Consider the following 20,296-nt stretch of genomic DNA (forward strand, 5'->3'; position numbering starts at 1 on the left):
ATATTTACACAATTTCACACAAAACTAAAAAAAATTATATTGTATTTTAAATGGTAGATAGTTTCTTTTAGCAGTTTAAATTTTAGTAATTTATTTGCACATAAAGAAATTGTTCATATATTAGAAAGAAGGAAATAACAGTACACACAGTAGTCCAGCAACACTGATGGCATGTCCACATTACCAATCGAATTTACTACATAATACAGAATCAAACCAACTGTACATACAGTGCATAGTGAATAAGATATTTACTTATAGCACACATGAAGTGCTTTTATCTTGGGCTGCATCCGACTTACTACCTTGCTGCTTAATCGGTTAATGGCTTAACTGACATCTGTTTTGAATGAACGGAACACTTTAAGGAAACTGGTCTCCGAACAGTTTGAAAAGCACCTTATTTTCATCATACATCCGTTTACATCCTCCGGAGGCAGCATTTTCCTGGTTTCATAAGCAGCCTTGAAGTTGCACTCCCGCGCTCATGCAGATCCAGCAAGCAGCAATCTCCTGACAGTTTAAACAGACGGACCGTCATGATTTGTGAATGAGAAGAACTTTTGATCCTGAAGTTTTTGATTCTGGCTGATAGATTTCACACTCCAGAGGAAGATATTAGATAAGTGCTCGACAGGAAGTAAATGCTGGATTTTTGTGAGGTTCGTGAATTACATCTGATTAAACGAGATATCTGCATATTTGCAGATGGTATATAATAGAAGTTTTATTGATATTTGCCTTTTATCATTAGACAAGTTACAAGGAACTGTTGAGGAGAGACAAAGATTTATGAGCACTCCACAGGATTCTGGATCTGCTGAAGTTTTGTGAGGTTTGTTTATTACATCTGTTTAAACGAGATATGTGCATATTTGCAGACAGTATAAGATATTCATTGTATTGATATTTGCCTTTTTATTATTAGACAAGAGAGTTAAAAGTTACAGGGAACTGTTGAGGAGAGAGGGGGAGAATGAAACAAGGGTCTGTTAATGTAGTATCACAATGGCACATAACAACAAAACAAACCATGACTGGTCGTTTACATGTCTCTGACTCTTCACATGCAAGCAGGTGATTTTCAGCGCCCTCAAGAATTTCTTTTTTAAAAATGGCCAAACAGGATAATTTGATGTCGATGCTGAATATCGGCCGATTTATCGGCCTCTGCATTATATCAGTCGACCAATATATATATATATATATATATATATATATATATATATATATATATATATATATATATATATACTACTGAAGTATATACATTATATACTACTGAAATGTTGTTGCACATCCCTAGTTTTTAGTATGTTGCTTGCAGTTGCTTAGGAGTTTTTGTGCTTTTCGTATATAGCCATGTGATAATAAAGGCAAAATAAATCTGGTGTATTTTGCATGTGGTCCGACATAATTTTAATTTGAACTTTCCAGGTATTGACATAAAATGGGGGAGGATTATGTAAATACCATGTAAATATTATAACCAATGCAGCATGACGGGGAGAATGAAAAGCCAAAGAAACAAATAGCTATCTGCCAGAAGGCCTCTTGTGCTCAAGTGTGTCATTCCTTTGATGAATTACTGATAAGCCTTATCACTGCTTAAAAGAAATACAAAATTGGGACAACTGTGCTCTCTTACAAAACATGTTATTTCATATGAACTTTCTGTACTCTAATAACTAGAAGGCACAAATAAATGTGGACGGGACAGATGGGGGTGTATTTTTAATTCCCAAAACAGAATGCACTTCATAGCGTCTCTAAAAGACATTCTGAAAACGAAAAACATGGTCATAGTTTACAAACCGAGAAAAACATTTTGCATTATGCCATGTTTAAAGAAAATGTGCATACTGTTCATTCATACTGCATACTGAAATTAAGGTAGTGTGCAATTCCGAAAATAGTTAATGTTCACTCAAGTTAATACATTTTGAAGTAAGATTACAGAGGCAAGATGTTTACATTTGGATTAACACTTGGGCACTAGTGAAGGATTTATAATTAAAAATGTGTAGAAAAGGTAAATAGAACATGTTAAGAAAGCAAACAGGGTACATTTTGATACCATGCTGACTTTACTTGGTCTTCTTGGTGTCGGTGGATGAAGACTTTGAGCTGGGCTAAATCTTATGTGAATAAACTGACTCATCATTTGCAAAACTCCTGGTTTTGGACCAATTCCAGTCTAAAATCTACAGAGGATTTGCTTCGCACAAGGACAATTACGTCGACATTAACTAATGCCAAAATACCCCAACACAATATTTCCCCTGTCACCAGCTCTTGATTGCCATAATATGATTCATAACCCTCAATGAAACATCCAGTATTCAAGGGTACACTAATATAAACTAATAAATACATTCCATCTGCTGTGAGATTCAAACCAGTCCAAATCATATTTTCCACACTTACGCTATGACTATGGCCAATCAGCTGGAAATCGAGGGCTAGACATTCCGCCAGTGATCCATCACAATTATATTTACCATGGCAACAGCAAGTAAGCCTTTACTCAGGTGTAGCAGGATTTCTGAGGACATCTTTGTAGATTGGATGAGTCAGCTTTAACCAAGGGTGATTGACACTGGTCGTTACTAATGGTTGAGCATTATATCAGGAGACATTTTACCGTTTGGTTGATCTGTTTCTTGAAGGCGCCGAAAATCACTTGCTTGCATGTGAAGCAACTGAGACATGTAAACGTCCAGTCATGGTTCATTTTGTTATGTGCCATCATGTTACTACAATAACAGACCGGTGTGCAACACAGTCTCATTTAAATGTTCTGCATATCAGAGCCACGGCAGACGCGCTTGAGCACATAATGTTAAAGTGCTCGCCTGTTTCATTCTCCCTCTCTCTCCTCAACAGTTCCCTCTAACTTTTAACTGTCTTGTCTAAAGATAAAAAGGCAAATATCAATAAAACTAATATCATATACCATCTGTAAATATGTGCATAACTCGTTTAAACAGATGTAATAAACAAACCTCACAAAACTTGATCATATCCGGCATCCTGTGAAGTGCTCATTTATCTAAAGCACGTATTCTAATAGTCTCTCCTCAGCAGTTCCCTGTCTCTTTTAACTTACTTTTCTAATGATAAAAGGCAAATATCAATAAAACTTCTATTATATACCATTTGTAAATATGCAGATATCTCATTTAAACAGATGTAATTCATGAACGGCACAAAAATCCAACATTTTCTTCCCGTCGAGCTCGCATCTAATATCTTCCTCTGAAGCGTGTATTCTCTCAGCCAGAATCAAAACTTCAGGATCAGTATCAAATGTTTCTCTGACTCACAAATCATGATGGTCAGTGGTCACAATCCAAGCAGGCGATCCAGGATGTTTAATCTGTCAGGAGATTGCTGCTCGCTGGATCTGCACGAGCACGTTAGTGCAACCAAAGTCAAGAGTCCACTGTCGGCAATCTTTGGAACGCTTTCAGGAGGCTATTTCCAGTCATGACAGTGCAACTCCTATCTACTTGAATGGGGAAAGACCAAAATCTTCAAAAAGGTTGGTCAAGATTACAATCAAAGTACATATTTAAAATCAGCAGACAAATCTGATAACACCGGTATCATAAATGGAGCTTTTTTACCTCAGATTACACTAAAAAACAAAATGTTCCCAGCTTTTATAGTTTCTAATTTTCTAATGCGCATGTAAATGCTCGGGTTAATTGATAGACAATGTCTTTATCTTAAAGGCGATTGGCTCTTTTACCTGTAAGGCGGGACTTCCTACCTACATCCATTGACTGTTGGTTGCAGTTGGGCATTCTAATTTCTCCCGTTAATTTTAACAGAAGTGGTCCATCTCTGCTAAATAGTCTTTTTGTTATAAGTAAATGTCTTATTCACTATGCACTTTATGTACAGTCGGTTTGATTCTGTATTGTTTGAGTAAATGCGATTGATAATGTGGACATGCCATCCAGTGTTGGAATACCGCGCGGCCGGTCCCCACTCGGCCTGATGGGGCGCGCGATATTCCGACCCGGCCCCACCCCCCTCCGCTCCACAATCAGCCAACCTGCCCTCTGGATATCAGTATCGACATCGGCCATTAAAAAAAAAAAAACATATCAGTCGACCACTAGTCGTTACTGACATTTATGATGGGGGGATGCTTGTCTGACAGGGTGTGTATATTTCAGGTCTGGGAAAAAACGTTAGAAGAAACAAAGTGAAGCCTGTCAATGGCAATGCATGCTGGAACTTTACAGAAAAGCAGTAAACTAGCAAAACTAATATAAAATGACTCTAATATTCTGTTGTTATTTACTCAACCTCATGTTGTTTAAACCCATTTGTCTTTCACTTTTATTGTGTTGAAAAAAAGAGCAGCGTCAACGTTCTTTAAAGTTTCTCCTTATGTTCAACTGAGGAAAGAAAGTCATACGGGGTTCATATTTAGTTGAATTCACCAGTGTGCTGGTCCAAAGCCAGTGTTGCTACTTAACCCTACCCTAAGTAAAGAGGATTAGTTGGATTATACTATTAAGACAGATTATTTACACTCTTAAGCAGTACAAGATGCAGACCTACACTAATTATCAACGATAAATATTATGCAAGGGTGCCGGCGGTCAGTGACTTATAGAATTACAGTCAGACAATGCTTGTAAGCTACAATAGATATGGCTACCTTAAACTCTTCTCCAAATTCTACACTCAAGCGTAGTTCCTGAGATGTGCCACTCCTGCCCACCTACACGCCACATCAAAAGGGTTTCTGTTCTTCCAGAAATTTCTCCTCACAGTGTTCTTTAATTCACCAGTTACATTCATGAAACCACAAGATTCACCACATCATTCAAAATCATCTCATCTTATATGAAACCAGATATAATCATCTGATAATTGATTTGACCAATCTTTTATACAGATACCCACACTGTTCTACTAAACCGAGTATTGGTTCCATACTATTGGGAATAATTATTAGAATGATTAATATTAGAATATTTATAGTGCATGTTATGCTTTTACTTTTTAAAAAAGCAGAAATACAACATTTATAAAAATAGGTAATATCAGTCATCGGATATTAAAATAATCATTCATAAAAAACATTATCGGTCTATCTCGACATGAAAGCATTATTATAAAGACACGTTCTACTTCTTAATATCGGGTCTCTAAATGGCATAATTTCAATTATTATTATTCGAATATTTTAAGTTCATGTGTTTTTATTAATGCAGGCTCAAACTTATTTAGTTATCATTGTATCAAAAAGCAGAAATACTGTATAACAGTATTAAAAACCGGATTATTAGACATTAAATTAATCGGTATTGGTCATAAAAAAATGATCAGTCAATCTTGAAAGGCAAGCATTATTATAAAGAAATAAGTAAATTAATTTCCCACACACATTTATTATTTTGAAGTTAAGAAACTTTAATGAGAAATTGTAAGAAACATTTAATGTGAATGCATTTAAAAAGTATTCATCTGCTTTGTTCTTTTTCAAGTTTATTATGTTTAAGCAGGGAACTGTTATTTATTCAACTGCGATATTTCATTAAAGGAACTGTATTCCATTTGATAAAACACTGAAATGGAGCACATTAACCCAACATGTGTAATGCAAAAGCTATTGAAACTTCAGGATTTCAAATCCTTGAAAAATCATTGAGAACAGAATAAGAATTTCTGAGAGGGCACTTTAATAACCTGCGGTTCTGCAAGAGATCTGTGTCTTTTATATGACTATAGCAGCAAAGGGCTCGATTTGCATATAAATAACCTGTGACTAAAGCTCATCTAATCTGAACTTTCACCATGACCTTTAATATGGAAGTCAAGAGGTCAGTCCTGTTGTGGAAACTGATAAAACTGCAAGTCAGAGTCAATGTCTCTTACATAATGGTGTTTATAAAACCTTAAAACTTGCTTCATTCAAGGTGAGCGACTGATGACTGTGACATATGGAGGATCCCAATGCAGAAAGCATTTCTAGAGGAGCTTCAGATAATAGAACATTCATATTACCATTAGTGTCCACTTTGAGAACCATTACATCTGCTTGGCATGACAATGTTATTGCAAAGTGCAGCAAATTTATGATACATGATTTTAAGCATATATACATCCAGCTACTTGACATATAGAAGTTATCTGGAAGCTCATGTGTCCCCCCCACTCCCCAACTAACCTTAAACAAAATATAAAACATGATTTTGGCAACATACACCTTACAGTATCTTCTAAAAGAAAACAACAGCCACTTTATTAATTCAATTACTAATATTCATAGCAAACATAAACGCATATTTATGAATAAGCAGTTTTATTGCAAATGTGTTTATCAGAGGTCAACTTGGTGGTCCCTAAATCTCAGTAGCCCCTCAATTAGAATGATCATACCCTACAAGCGTCGTTGATCAAGGATGGCCAGTCCTCTAATTAGACTAGTTTGTTTTGCCTGTCACAGATATGGTGCCTATTATGCTTGCACAATCTGCTTATATCTATACATTGACGGACAAAACGATGTTGTATTGTGGCATCGATTAAACGCAGAGTCTGCAATTAATAGCCTTGTGCTTACCTTCAATTGAGATCACATGCTCGCGGATCTGGTTCTGCAGGGCCAGGTCATCGATGCGCTCGATCAGGTCATATATTGCATAAATGTTCGGGTGGACGGACTCGAACCGATGGATCTCGGCTCTGATGGCTGCTGAGTTGGACAAAACGAACTGTGAGCCCGGCGGGCCGGACTGCGCTGCAGGGCCCGACACGGTTCCCGATCCAAACTGACCCGCCCCGGAGCTGCCGGACGATCCGGATCCGAACTGAGGCGGAATGGTCTGAGGGACGGGCACCGGCGCGGGTACCGTCCCCGGGGTGGGCATGGCGGGCTGAGACTGCTGGGACAAACCGGACACTGACACCGAGACGCTCGATTGGTAATTCATTGTTGTGAAAAGATTGCTCTCAGGAATAAAATAAATACCCGTTACACGCGTTTGGAATTATTCTGAGGGCGCGCGAGGAGCAATCCGCTCTGCACACTCTAATCTGATGAAGAATGATAACAACTATTGTGACGCATCAATCAGCCTTTATGACGCATCAATGGGTCTCCGACAATACGCGCGGCTTGTTCATAATACCAAAACTTCAGCGTGGATCATTGTTCCCAGCGGTGAGCTCTGTCGCGTGTCCTGTCCTTCTTTTTGACTATTAATTGTCTTTCAACTGGACACACCTTTGTTCTTGGGGCGATCTGCGCTTGCTTTCTTCTGGACCGAATCGCTCTCTGTTTTGCTTCCCAGCCTGAAGCGCGCACAATGAGGCCGGTTATCGCTATGCGTCCGTGTCCATTGAATGACTGAACGCGACGGTTCTACTCTAAAGTCATAAACACGTTTGAATCCCTTTTGGTCCAAGAAGTCCCTCCCCGGCCCACCTCCACATCCACAAGCAGTGGAAAATCCGAGTCATTTTAACGAATCGGTTCATTTAAAGAGTCGATTCACCCATTCTTTTTTTAGTTCCCGTTCAGTGTTTCCAGAATTACACTTTCTATTTTTTTTCGGTTATGTTATAGCTTAAATTGTCTCAAATGTTGAGTTGAGTTCCAACAATATAGTATGCAGAATTAACTATATTAAAATGTTTTTCCAATATTATTAGCGATAATAATCATATGAATTACTACTGATATACATATTAAATAATCACGATACCCACCATATTCAGAGAGGTGTCATAGGTCTATTTAGTTTTTGATGGGATGTGAGGGACACCTGCAGTCAATTCGAGACTTAGACAATATATATATATATATATATATATATATATATATATATATATATATATATATATATATATATATATGTGTGTGTGTGTGTGTGTGTGTGTGTGTGTGTGTGTGTGTGTGTGTGTGTGTGTACTATTAATATATACATATATATTGTAATATTATAGAATAAAAATAATATTTATATATATATATATATATATATACATATATGTGTGTGTGTGTGTGTGTGTGTGTGTGTGTGTGTGTGTGTGTGTGTGTGTGTTTACACCGATTTAAACAGCAGGCCTACAACTCATTAAAGAGACAGTAAAGTAGCCTCGATTTCTTTACCGTCAAAAATTGTGTACTAGTACTTTGAATGAAGTCTATTGTTAAAAAAAATTGTTCCCATCTCACAATTTTACTTCTAGTCGCAGTGTTCGCCGATTGAATCATTCAAAAGAGTCGGTTCAAAAGAACGATTTGTAAACGAGTCGGGCATCACTACCATCCACTGCAACGTCACACATCACGTAGTTGCGTTTGAAATGGGGGAGAGGGTGAGATTAAATTCGATTGGATGTTTGGGTGGTGTAAGTAAAGCGATTTATGCTCCACTATTATGCAACCAGATATTGTGCTTGACAGTTTAATGCTTATAATGGCTCAATCCTTCACAAACACACAATAAATAACCTATATATTCATGACTGCCACTCTAATCAAGGGTTACATCCATCCTTAGGAATCTAAAAAGACCATCATTTAGATAGGCTATAATACATCTCAAGCTTGACATCCCATATTGTTGGGCTTACTATAAACATATCTTTAAAGATGTGTTACAAATCTGGAACCAAGGTACAGTGATGTATCAGGTGACAACCTGGTACTTTGATATATATGATGGTACTGAATGATTACTGGATTTATTTACCATGGCACTTACAAGGTACCCCATCAAGGTCCTTCAAATAATCTCCTGATACTACCATGGCCAAAAACACAGTATTTCCATGAAACTGTTTTGTTAGTGCAATCCCAAACATTAAATAATTGCATGTGTAAGCATTAAATAACTGAGACGTTGCAGTTTAACCACCTGCTGTCAGCATTGATTAAATCTTCCCGAGACTTTGGGAGATCCATTCTCGCACTGTTTTGCTGAATAGTCAAAGTCATTTGTTAAGTACAATTTTCTAGTCTGGTGTGACATCGACACAATTTCTGGAACTCAGTTCCACAAGATTTGTGTTCTGTTAACATTTTCTTCCTCTTCTTATGACCACTGTGGTTTGCTATTCTTCCTGAATATTTTCCATTACTCGTACAGTTGGACAGATGATGCTCTTGCAAAATATGCCAAAACATTTACAAACATTAGGAGACGGCCCAATCTTTCCTTTGGAAAAAAAAAAACACTGCTCCTTGCTTTCACCATTTTACCAGCAGAGAAAAGTGCTGATAATGCTCTGGTCATGCATTACTTTTGAGATTCAAACAGTGAGAAACTTTATATTTAAATGTATTTAAACTCAAATTAAGATTGTTCTGAGAGAGAAATAAAATCCTGCCTTTTTTAAATCATGGGCTTCATAAGCTCCATAATGAAGATGTTGAAATGGGAAAATTCATCAAATGACCTAAACTCTATTTTTGACTGTCATTAAACAGCCAGGCATGATATTTTAGGGCTATGTTTCTTTCTGATAGACTTAAGTCCAGAGACTGCTTGAGTGAGAAGCTTCACAGATACTAATGTAAAAAGACTGGTTCAATACAGCGATGTAAAGTCTCTATCTGTTGGTCAAATGCGGAACTGCAAGACATGGTCTGCTTATTTATTCCTTTAAAAAGAGAGAGAGAGAGAGAGAGAGAGAGAGAGAGAGAGAGAGAGAGAGAGAGAGAGAGAGAGAGAGAGAGAGAGAGAGAGAGAGAGAGAGAAAGTCATACATTCAAGCTGTGCTTCCAGTATGCACTGTAAAATAAATCCTGTTGTTTTACAACAACAAAAAAAAGCTGAATAATTATGTAAAAAATACAGTAAAATATAAACAACTTTACAGAAAGTTTAAAATGGTTGTAATTTACATGACCACACAGGCACTGTAAAAAAAAAAATTGCTGTAAATTTACAGTAAAAAAACATCATAAACTTGATATTACACTTCTGAAACTGTAAAAGTCAGCTTTTTACTTTAAAAGGTATTTGTTAATCACCGTAGCAACTACAGAAGGGCACGTGATAGCATGAAGTTCATCAATAGTGGCTCTACCAGGAGCAATGACCAATTAACATGTAGAGACAGTGCTCAGTGTCACTCACACAAACACTAAACACCATCAGGGTAACACATGTGAGATTTAAATAATGCAGTAAACATTAACTAAACTACATCAAATATAACACAGAACACCCCAGTGTACGTAATTGATATTAAAAATATGATGAAACATAACTATTACCCATAAAATATAATGAAATATAATGGGTCACGCGGGGAATTCTGGGAACACCTGATTATGTTTTTTTACTGTAATTTTAACAATAATTTACTGTAAAAAGTACATGTACTCTCTAGTTAAACATAATGTACATTTTTACCATTAATTATACAGGAAAATCTTTTTCCTAAGATTTTTACCAAATATTATTGTGAAAACTACTATAATAATAATATTTCCTTACATTTTATATTGCGCTTTTCTAGGCACTCAAAGCGCTTTACATAGCATGATGCGACGATGGCAGCCATAGTGCGCCAGAACGTCCACCACACACCAGTTATTGGTGGGGAGGAGAGAGTAGAGTGATGTAGCCAATTCAGGGATGGAGATTAATACCAGGCCATGATAGATAGGGGCCAATGGGGGCAATTTGGCCAGGGGATTTGTAATGACCACAGAGAGTCAGGACCTCGGTTTAACATCTCATCCGAAGGACAGTGCCTTTTTACAGTATAGTGTCCCCATCACTATACTGGGGCATTAGGACCCACACAGACCGTAGGGTGTGCATTTATTAGGGCCTCCCTAATACCACTTCCAGCAGCAACCTTGGTTTTCTCCAGGTACTGGCCAGGCTCAACCCTGCTTGGCTTTAGTGGGCAACCAGTCAAGAGCTGCAGGGTGATATGACTGCCGGTTATACTATATTGTCTTTTAAAATATATTAAAATGTTTTACTGTATATTTTACAGTTAATATTCGTTGATCAATTAATATTTTATATCTGTAGCTTTTTTACAGTATTTTACTGTTAAAATTACAGAATATTTTTACAGTGTGGGAACTTAAATGCATTGATGGCTGATTTATATCATGCTTATTTTCGTTTTTATAGTTCTTATGTGTGTGACACCTACACTTATTCACTGCCATTTGTGTCAGAGCAGATGGCATCACTGGCACTTGGCTTACTGTAGAGATATTTCTTTTTTACTTTCAGTCTTTTTATTTTTATCTTTTAGAGATTTTTAAAACTACTTGAAGGACATATCACACATTAAGTTGGCTTGTGAGAGCCAACTTACTGATATTGTACTGATGAAATTTCTATATCTAACTCCTCCTAGAGCTTTTAAGCTACATGCACCAAACTCGGCACAGACCTTCAGACTAATCTCGAATAGTGTGCTATATCTTTGCTAACTGATCGGACTTACGGTTTTCCCACAGCAGATGATCAAAAACTGTAAAAATGCCATTCACTTACATTGATGGAATGTTCAGATGAGCCACCAATGGTGGCTCATCTGTTAATGACATGTTAATAACATGTCAAAAAAACATTAACATGTAAAAAACTGGAAAATCCCATTCACTTACATTGATGGAATTTTCAGATGAGCAACCAACTGTCAAAATTTAAATATGAGCCACCAACAGAGGGCATTAACATGCTTTATGCTTCTCTTAAAATGCAGAGGGCCACTCTATTAAATCTTTATTTCTATCAAATTCAATCAAATGTATTTAAATGACTGCATTTACAATATTGATATGTATATACAATATTTATATCTGTATTCATTCATTTATTTATTATATCTATATTTATTTATAATATTTATATCTTCATCTCTTCAAGATTAAGATCTTGGTGGTGCAGGGGCTTGAACCCCCGACCTTCGAGCGGTAACCCTGAGCCTTAACCATTGAGCCACCACTGGACCTTATCCCTACCTCAAGCCAACTTAAAGTTTGTCTCGACAAACTTTCTTTTCTAGTTATTATTATTATTATTATTATTATTATTATTATTATTATTATTATTACTATTATTATTATTACTATTGTGCACATACATATAAAAGTATATTTACCGTTTTTTAATATTTATTTATATTTTCTATTTGTATATTTCTGACTAAAATGTTAAACAGAACTAATTTCAAACATTTGTTCAAAAGCTTTTTAAGATCATAAACAAATTTAATCAAGTGTTTCAAAACTTTTGACTGGTGGAGTAAATATTATATAATATATTATTATTATTATGTGCACATGAATTACTCATATTTATAGGTTTTAAAATATTTGTTTTAATTTATATTTTATTCTTTATAATTCATATTTGTATGTTTCTGACCAAAATGTAAAAAAGAAAAAAAGAATTGTCTGCTAAACTAATTTCAAGCATTTGTCCAAAAGCTTTTTAAGTTCATAAACAAATTTAGTCATGTGTTTCCAAACTTTTCCCTTGTAGTGTAAATATTATTTTATAATAATAATAATGTATTAATAATAACCAGAGAAAAAAAAGATTAAAATAAAAAAAGATTTAATTTATGTGCACATAATAATGATAATTATTATTATCATTATTATGTGCACATAAATTAAATATATATTTTTTTATTTTAATCTTTTTTTATATTTATTATACATCTTTTTTTCTTGTTAGTGCACCCGCCTCCCATGCCGGAGATGCCGGTTACAACATGAGCGTCACATTGGTGCCGTGACCCGGATGGGAATGAGGTTTAGGGGAGTGAGTGTAATTGTGGCCAGCTGATAGATTGCTGTGCAATGTGTATAAACCTCACTCTCCTGACCTCAAGAGGTGCACTAGCATCTGATGCTAGAGGCTGTAGGCATTTAATCTTTTTTTTATATTTGTATACAGTATTTGCAGATTTACTGTTTCAGTCTCAACGGTGTTTTGTGGAAGTGCTAAATAGGGATTTCACTTGATAGTGGAACCTGTTTCTCTGTGCACCTGACAATAAATTACTTGACTTGAATTTTAGCACCTAAGACCTTCAAGGCATTTGCTGCCTATATTTGAAGTGCTTTGCATACCAGTCCACTAGTAAGCTATAAAGTCTTCAGCAAAGTAACATTGTGTTTATTGTAATCTTGTGGTTAACCCAAAACGAGTTGTTACATGTGTTAGTGTGGTGTATCGCACATAAGGCCACAAATAGGATTTTCTACTTGCACGGTTGGTGCAATTATTTCCATCATTAGACCTACAGGTATTTGTACAACTAGGGAGTAGTATGCATATCAGAAAACACACCAGCAAATATTTGACACTGATTATGATTGCTCTGCCTGCTACATATTCTTGGTGTGCTGAATACAAAACAATGGCTCGTGGGTCCTCATCACTGTCAAATTGGCCTTCATCCTGTTTTTGTTCAGAAAGCCTCCTGAAGCGCAAGGCAGACACGTTTGCCATGATAATATATTATAATCCCATATGGATCAGCATTCCACCGAGCATAAGACCTAAAGCCCCAATGCATATTAATTTTTTTTATAGAATATTCATCCTCATGTCTTTCTGACAATCTAAATTAGTCCATCTAAAATGAGAGAGTGAGTAGTTCTTTTGTCCACTGACTTGTGCCTTTTCTTTTTGGGTGGATGGAGGGATAGACTGAGAGTTTAGCAGCTGTGTGAGGTTTGTTGGTTTGCTCTCTCTGATTACTTATCACCTTCATAGTCCTTCCGAGATACAGCAAAGTAATATCTTTCAATTCTTATAATAATGGCATCCGATTTCATGGCCAAAAGTTGTTGGGGGGCATTCGTTTTCATTGATGATGGGTTTTCAAGCGGGGGGATAGCCAAACTGGATTGCGCAACCTTAAAGCCCAGGGCCCCCCCAGGCAGTCAAGGGCCCCTGGTAGTCAAGGTCCCTTGGGCACTGGCCCCATTGGCCTGGTCGGTAATCCATCCCTGACTAAATAAACAGTTAAAGATTTTGTTAAGAAGTTAAAGATCATCTAGCCTAGTTTAAAATCTGTTTTGGCCAGTTGCCTTTTAGTTTAATGGAGTGTTGCCAGGGCAAATTTCCTTGTTGGTTGTAACTATGGCAACATCCACACCTGAAACCACGACGTGAGCACCACCTCGACTGCACAAAACTACCTCATATATTACGTTCCAGAGGGACTTTGTTCCCTTCTCACTCAAAGCACTTGCGCTAGTTAAATAGTGGCGTGCTCTCATAGCAACTGTAACAGTGGCCAGCTGACCTCAAGAGGTGCACTAGCGACTGGTGTTAAAGGCTGCATCCTTTAGCCTGCTTGTTATCTCACTGGCCTCTCATGCCGGAGATGCCGGTTCGAGTCCCGTACAGAGCGGGTACAACATGAGCATCACATTTGTGCCGTGAACAGGATGGGAGTGAGGTTTAGGGGAGTGAGTGTAATGGTGGCCAGCTGATAGATAGCTGTGCAATGTGTATAAACCTCACTCTCCTGACCTCAAGAGGTGCACTAGCATCTGATGCTAGAGGCTGTAGCCTTTAGCCTCCTTGTTAGTGCACCCGCCTCTCATGCCGGAGATGCCGGTTCGAGTCCCTTACGGAACGGTTACAACAGAAGAATCACACAAACATAGCTGTGTCTCATTTCGAAGGCTGCGTGCTAGGTAGGACCTTTGAAGGTTGCAGTATACTGAGCATCCTCCTTTAAACAAGCCTCATGTAAACGAGATGGCCTTCGTAGGATAAATGGAAATGGAACACAATATGGTTGCTATGACAGGACGCCACTCTTTAACAAGCGTAACCTATATGAGAGTGAAAAGGGAACAAAGTCCTTTTAGAAGGGAATGTATGAGGTAAATTTGAAGTGAGTTATAATGATGTAAAGAGAAAAGAAAATAGATTTTTGAGGTGTACTTTTAGTCTAATACTATATTTTAATTATATATTCATATAATTATACATATTTTATATACTCTGCACCCATTTACTGAGGTGAACATCATATTTACGGGCAAATTGGCGTCATTTTTTTTTACATTTCCAGTGAATCAAAGAAATGTGGGTTGTGAGTGCCCACAAAGGATACATCTCATGTAAACTCCGAATTCACGTGAAAGAAGGTTGCATTCGAAGTGTCCAACCCACTTTTCTGAAACGAGACAGCCTTGATGACGTATGCAACCAACAAGTGCGACCTCTGGAGGACGCATCCTTCCAAACGAGACAAAGCACATGTTACGTTCCATTTCCATTTGTCCTACTAAGGCCATCTCCCTACTGCAGCCTTCAAAGAATGCATCCTACCTAGCATGCAGCCTTCCAAACAAGACACAGTTTCAAAATGAAGTTGTAGTGTGCATGCGTCGAACGCGTTCCTATTCATTCGCAGTCGACCAGTCGTAGACTATTCATTTTTATCCTTCTGCCCCTGACCCTGATGAGGTCTGTGCATGCCGCTGCTCATATGTATAGGCATGAAGAGAAACAATATTGCTCCAAAGCAGCTTTACAGAGAATTTTGCCTTACAACCTCCATTGAGCATATTATAGATGTCAGTAAAGAGTAACTATGGCTGTTAATAGAATAAATTAACCTAACACAATCTTATGGTTTCAGAAAAGTCATTAGAATCAAATTGAAATAGTAATTGTGGCAATTTTTGTTATGTCAAATATATACACTATCAGCCAAAAGTTTGGAATAATGTACATATTTTGCTCTTATGGAAAGAAATTGGTACTTTTATTTATCAAAGTGGCATTCAACTGATCACAATGTATAGTCAGGACATTAATAATGTGATAAATTACTATTACAAATTCAAAAAAATTCTGAACTTCTTAAACTACTTCAAAGAGTTCTCATCATAGAAATCCTCCACGTGCAGCTTTGCAGATCCTTGGCATTCTAGCTGTCAATTTGTCCAGATACTCAGGTGACCTTTCACCCCACACTTCCTGTAGCACTTGCCATAGATGTGACTGTCTTATCGGGCACTTCTCACACACCTTACAGTCTAGCTGATCCCACAAAAGCTCAATGGGGTTAAGATCCATAACACTTTTTTCCAATTATCTGTTGTCCAATGTCTGTGATTTTTTGCCCACTCAAACATTTTCTTTTTCTTTTTCTGTTTCAAAAGCTGCTTTTTCTTCACAATTCTTCCCCTAATGTCTGCACCCCTGAGTCTTCTCTTTACTGTTGATCATGAAACTGGTGTTGAGCAGGTAGAATTCAATGAAGCTGTCAGCTGAGGACATGTGAGGTGTCTATTTCTCAAACTAGAGACTCTGATGTACTTATCCTCTTGTTTAGTTGTACATCTGGTCTTCCACATCTCTTTCTGTCCTTGTTACAGCCAGTTGTCCTTTGTCTTTGAAGACTGTAGTGTACACCTTTGAACCTGCAAATTAAAACAAACACAAAGACAATGTTAAGCTTCATTTAATGAACCAAATAGCTTTCAACTGTGTTTGAGATAAAGGCAAGTGATTTTCTTGTACCAAATTATCAGTTTGGCATGATTACTCAAGGATAAGGCGTTGGAGTGATGGCTGCTGTCTAGTTTTGATCAAAAATGACTTTTTCAAATTGAGATGCTGTTTTTTACATCAGTAATGTTCTGACTATACTTTGTGATCAGTTAAATGCCACTTTGGAGAATTAAAGAACCAATCTCCTTCCAAAACAGCAAAATCTCTACATTATTCCAAACTTTGGACTGCCAGAGTATATTTCGTTTTTACAGAATGTTGGCTTCAAAGTATGTACTGTATTTTAATAAAAATAAAGATAATGTGTAAAATAATAATAAACTAACAGCTACTATTTATCTAAATGTTTTTTTTATAAAACATATCTGCTTATTTAGTGATGCATGATGAAGGGATAGTTCACTCAAAAATAAGAATTTTGTCATCATTTACTCACTGTCATGTTGTTCCAAACCTGTATGATTTTTTTCCCCCCGAAGTTAAAAATGGAGACATTCTGATCTAATAAATCTCACAAATATTGATGATCCAATGGGAACCATGGAAGCAGGGGCGTATACAGGTGAAACTCGAAAAATTTGAATATCGTGCAAAAGTTCATTAATTTCAGTAATTCAACTTAAAAGGTGAAACTAATATATTATATAGACTCATTACAAGCAAAGTAAGATATTTCAAGCCTTTATTTGATATAATTTTGATGATTATGGCTTACAGCTTATGAAACCCCAAATTCAGAATCTCAGAAAATTAGAATATTGTGAAAAGGTTCAGTATTGTAGGCTTAAAGTGTCGCACTCTAATCAGCTAAACACCTGCAAAGGGTTCCTGAGCCTTTAAATGGTCTCTCAGTCTGGTTCAGTTGAATTCACAATCATGGGGAAGACTGCTGACCTGACAGTTGTGCAGAAAACCATCATTGACACCCTCCACAAGGAGGGAAAGCCTCAAAAGGTAATTGCAAAAGAAGTTGGATGTTCTCAAAGTGCTGTATCAAAGCACATTAATAGAAAGTTAAGTGGAAGGGAAAAGTGTGGAAGAAAAAGGTGCACAAGCAGCAGGGATGACCGTAGCCTGGAGAGGATTGTCAGGAAAAGGCCATTCAAATGTGTGGGGAGCTTCACAAGGAGTGGACTGAGGCTGGAGTTACTGCATCAAGAGCCACTACACACAGACGGGTCCTGGACATGGGTTTCAAATGTCAAACGTCTTACCTGGGCTAAAGAAAAAAGAACTGGTCTGTTGCTCAGTGGTCCAAAGTCCTCTTTTCTGATGAGAGCAAATTTTGCATCTCATTTGGAAACCAAGGTCCCAGAGTCTGGAGAAAGAATGGAGAGGCACACAATCCAAGATGCTTGAAGTCCAGTGTGATGTTTCCACAGTCTGTGTTGGTTTGGGGAGCCATGTCATCGGCTGGTGTTGGTCCACTGTGCTTTATTAAGTCCAGAGTCAACGCAGCCGTCTACCGGGACATTTTAGAGCACTTCATGCTTCCTTCAGCAGACAAGCTTTATGGAGATGCTGACTTCATTTTCCAGCAGGACTTGGCACCTGCCCACACTGCCAAAAGTACCAAAACCTGGTTCAATGACCATGGTATTACTGTGCTTGATTGGCCAGCAAACTCGCCTGACCTGAACCCCATAGAGAATCTATGGGGCATTGCCAAGAGAAAGATGAGAGACATGAGACCAAACAATGCAGAAGAGCTGAAGGCCGCTATTGAAGCATCTTGGTCTTCCATAACTCCTCAGCAGTGCCACAGGCTGATAGCATCCATGCCACGCCGCATTGAGGCAGTAATTAATGCAAAAGGGGCCCAAACCAAGTACTGAGTACATATGCATGATTATACTTTTCAGAGGGCCGACATTTCTGTATTTAAAATCCTTTTTTTATTGATTTCATGTAATATTCTAATTTTCTGAGATTCTGAATTTGGGGTTTTCATAAGCTGTAAGCCATAATCATCAAAATTATATCAAATAAAGGCTTGAAATATCTTACTTTGCTTGTAATGAGTCTATATAATATATTAGTTTCACCTTTTAAGTTCAATTACTGAAATTAATGAACTTTTGCATGATATTCTAATTTTTCGAGTTTCACCTGTATATCTACTGGGGCACAGGCACCATTATACATATCACCTTTTTTATTTTCAAGCCTACTGCATGCAAGAAGTGTGCAACACAATGCACTATACAAACTTCCTTTGCTTAACCCACTATTCCTACACTGCAACAAGTACTAGGGAAGGTAAATATGTACAGATATTAATCTTTCTATTATTTAAGTATCTTCAACATACTGTACATGAACATTGTCAACATGTTTTACGGCATAAAATGCATACACTGTATATGCAAATAACAAAACTGGAGAAAACTTTCTTGCACATTTGCATTCTTCTATATTACACATTACACATCAGGAAAACCTCTGTCAAGTAAGTCTATGGAATTGCATTATCCAAAGTCAGGCAAGACGGCCTCAGACGAAACGGATTTAAACAAACAATTCTAAGAATGAGCAGAGAGTTGGTTGCTAGGTAAACTGTGTGGAATCGTCTGACTACAGAGAACCCTGAACAATGTGTCACATCTCCTTAAATACCCAGATAATTCAATACCAAATGGTGGTGTCTGTCATTATAATTAGATTTCGGTCCCCTATTGAGGGGGTTCCTGTAGATTTACATACAGGAGGTATGGAGGATCTGGGGGAGGTCACACCTTTAAGGGGCACACCATAGTTCTCATATTTTATTACTTCTTTTTGCTTTTCATTATGGCTGGGAGGATGAGACCAGTTTACCAGGTGCACTGAGAGACTTTAAATGATACCAAACATGTTATAGTTACTTTTTTGTACACACTTCACATTGCATAGGTTTTTAGTGAGCTTTAAGTGAGGAGGAGGAGTGAGATGAAGAGACTTTAAAAGGGAGGTGTTAGCTGCACAGCGTGTTGCATCTCGGATGTTGCTGTTACATATGCAAGAGAGAGTTCAGATGTTAATTCTCATGAGATTCTTTTGTTTTCTCGAGGAGTAGCCCAGACTCACTGGCACCCGCCTTACAGTAGCTAAACTGGTTGAGTTTGCTAGCTTGTGAAACTAGCTGAGCTATCTCTAACTTTAGAAATGCAGAAGTCATTTCTATAAATTCATAGCTAGCTAACACAATTGGTGTAAGTTTAAACTGATGTTTGAAACTCACTAAGTTTACTTGCAACAACAACTCAAAACAAGCCACACTATAGTCCTTTTTAGTCGCTAGGTAATTACCACATAGCAGCCATAGTTACTGCCAACTGTTTATGTAGTGTCCTAATTTAGCACCAGCTAATTAAATTATTAATTTAATATGCAAAAGATTGATTCAATGTTATCATACACAATAAAAGACAGCACTACAGAACACAGAAATGTGTTTATTTTCTCTGCAATTCTGAGACTTCACAGAGGTTTTCCTTAGACTTGATGCTTTTTCATCTGATGTCTGAAACCTGACTCTGACGGCTGAGGATGTAGTTTGTTTATCAAGTCTTACCTCCCTTAAACTTATCTCTTCTTTCTGCTTTCCTGTCCCTGCTTTGTACAAATAATTTTCTGATGTCCGTCTACAGGAGCCAATAATGTTGGAGTCAAAATAAGATAATCGGTATTATTTAGAAACTTACTTTAGTTTCATCATGTTTTCATAGCCTATACCTCAATTCTGACTTGCGTGCATAAGTTCTCACGTAAGTTAGGATGTAAAGTTCACACTAAGGGCTTAGTAACTA

General features: G+C 37.2%; 1 protein-coding gene across 1 annotated transcript in view; it reads right to left on the reverse strand.

Annotated features, from left to right (window-relative positions):
* The window catches only part of agap3 (ArfGAP with GTPase domain, ankyrin repeat and PH domain 3), a 199,711-nt gene extending 192,298 nt beyond the window's left edge, over window positions 1-7,413 (reverse strand). Inside the window, exon 1 of the mRNA XM_052114451.1 lies at window positions 6,590-7,413. Coding sequence (XP_051970411.1) covers window positions 6,590-6,959 — 370 coding nt within the window. The 5' untranslated portion in view covers window positions 6,960-7,413. The remainder of the gene's footprint in view (window positions 1-6,589) is intronic.
* Window positions 7,414-20,296: the final 12,883 nt, after the last annotated feature.

Source organism: Xyrauchen texanus, chromosome 42 (genome assembly GCF_025860055.1).
Source record: "Xyrauchen texanus isolate HMW12.3.18 chromosome 42, RBS_HiC_50CHRs, whole genome shotgun sequence".
NCBI classification, from domain to species: domain Eukaryota; kingdom Metazoa; phylum Chordata; class Actinopteri; order Cypriniformes; family Catostomidae; genus Xyrauchen; species Xyrauchen texanus.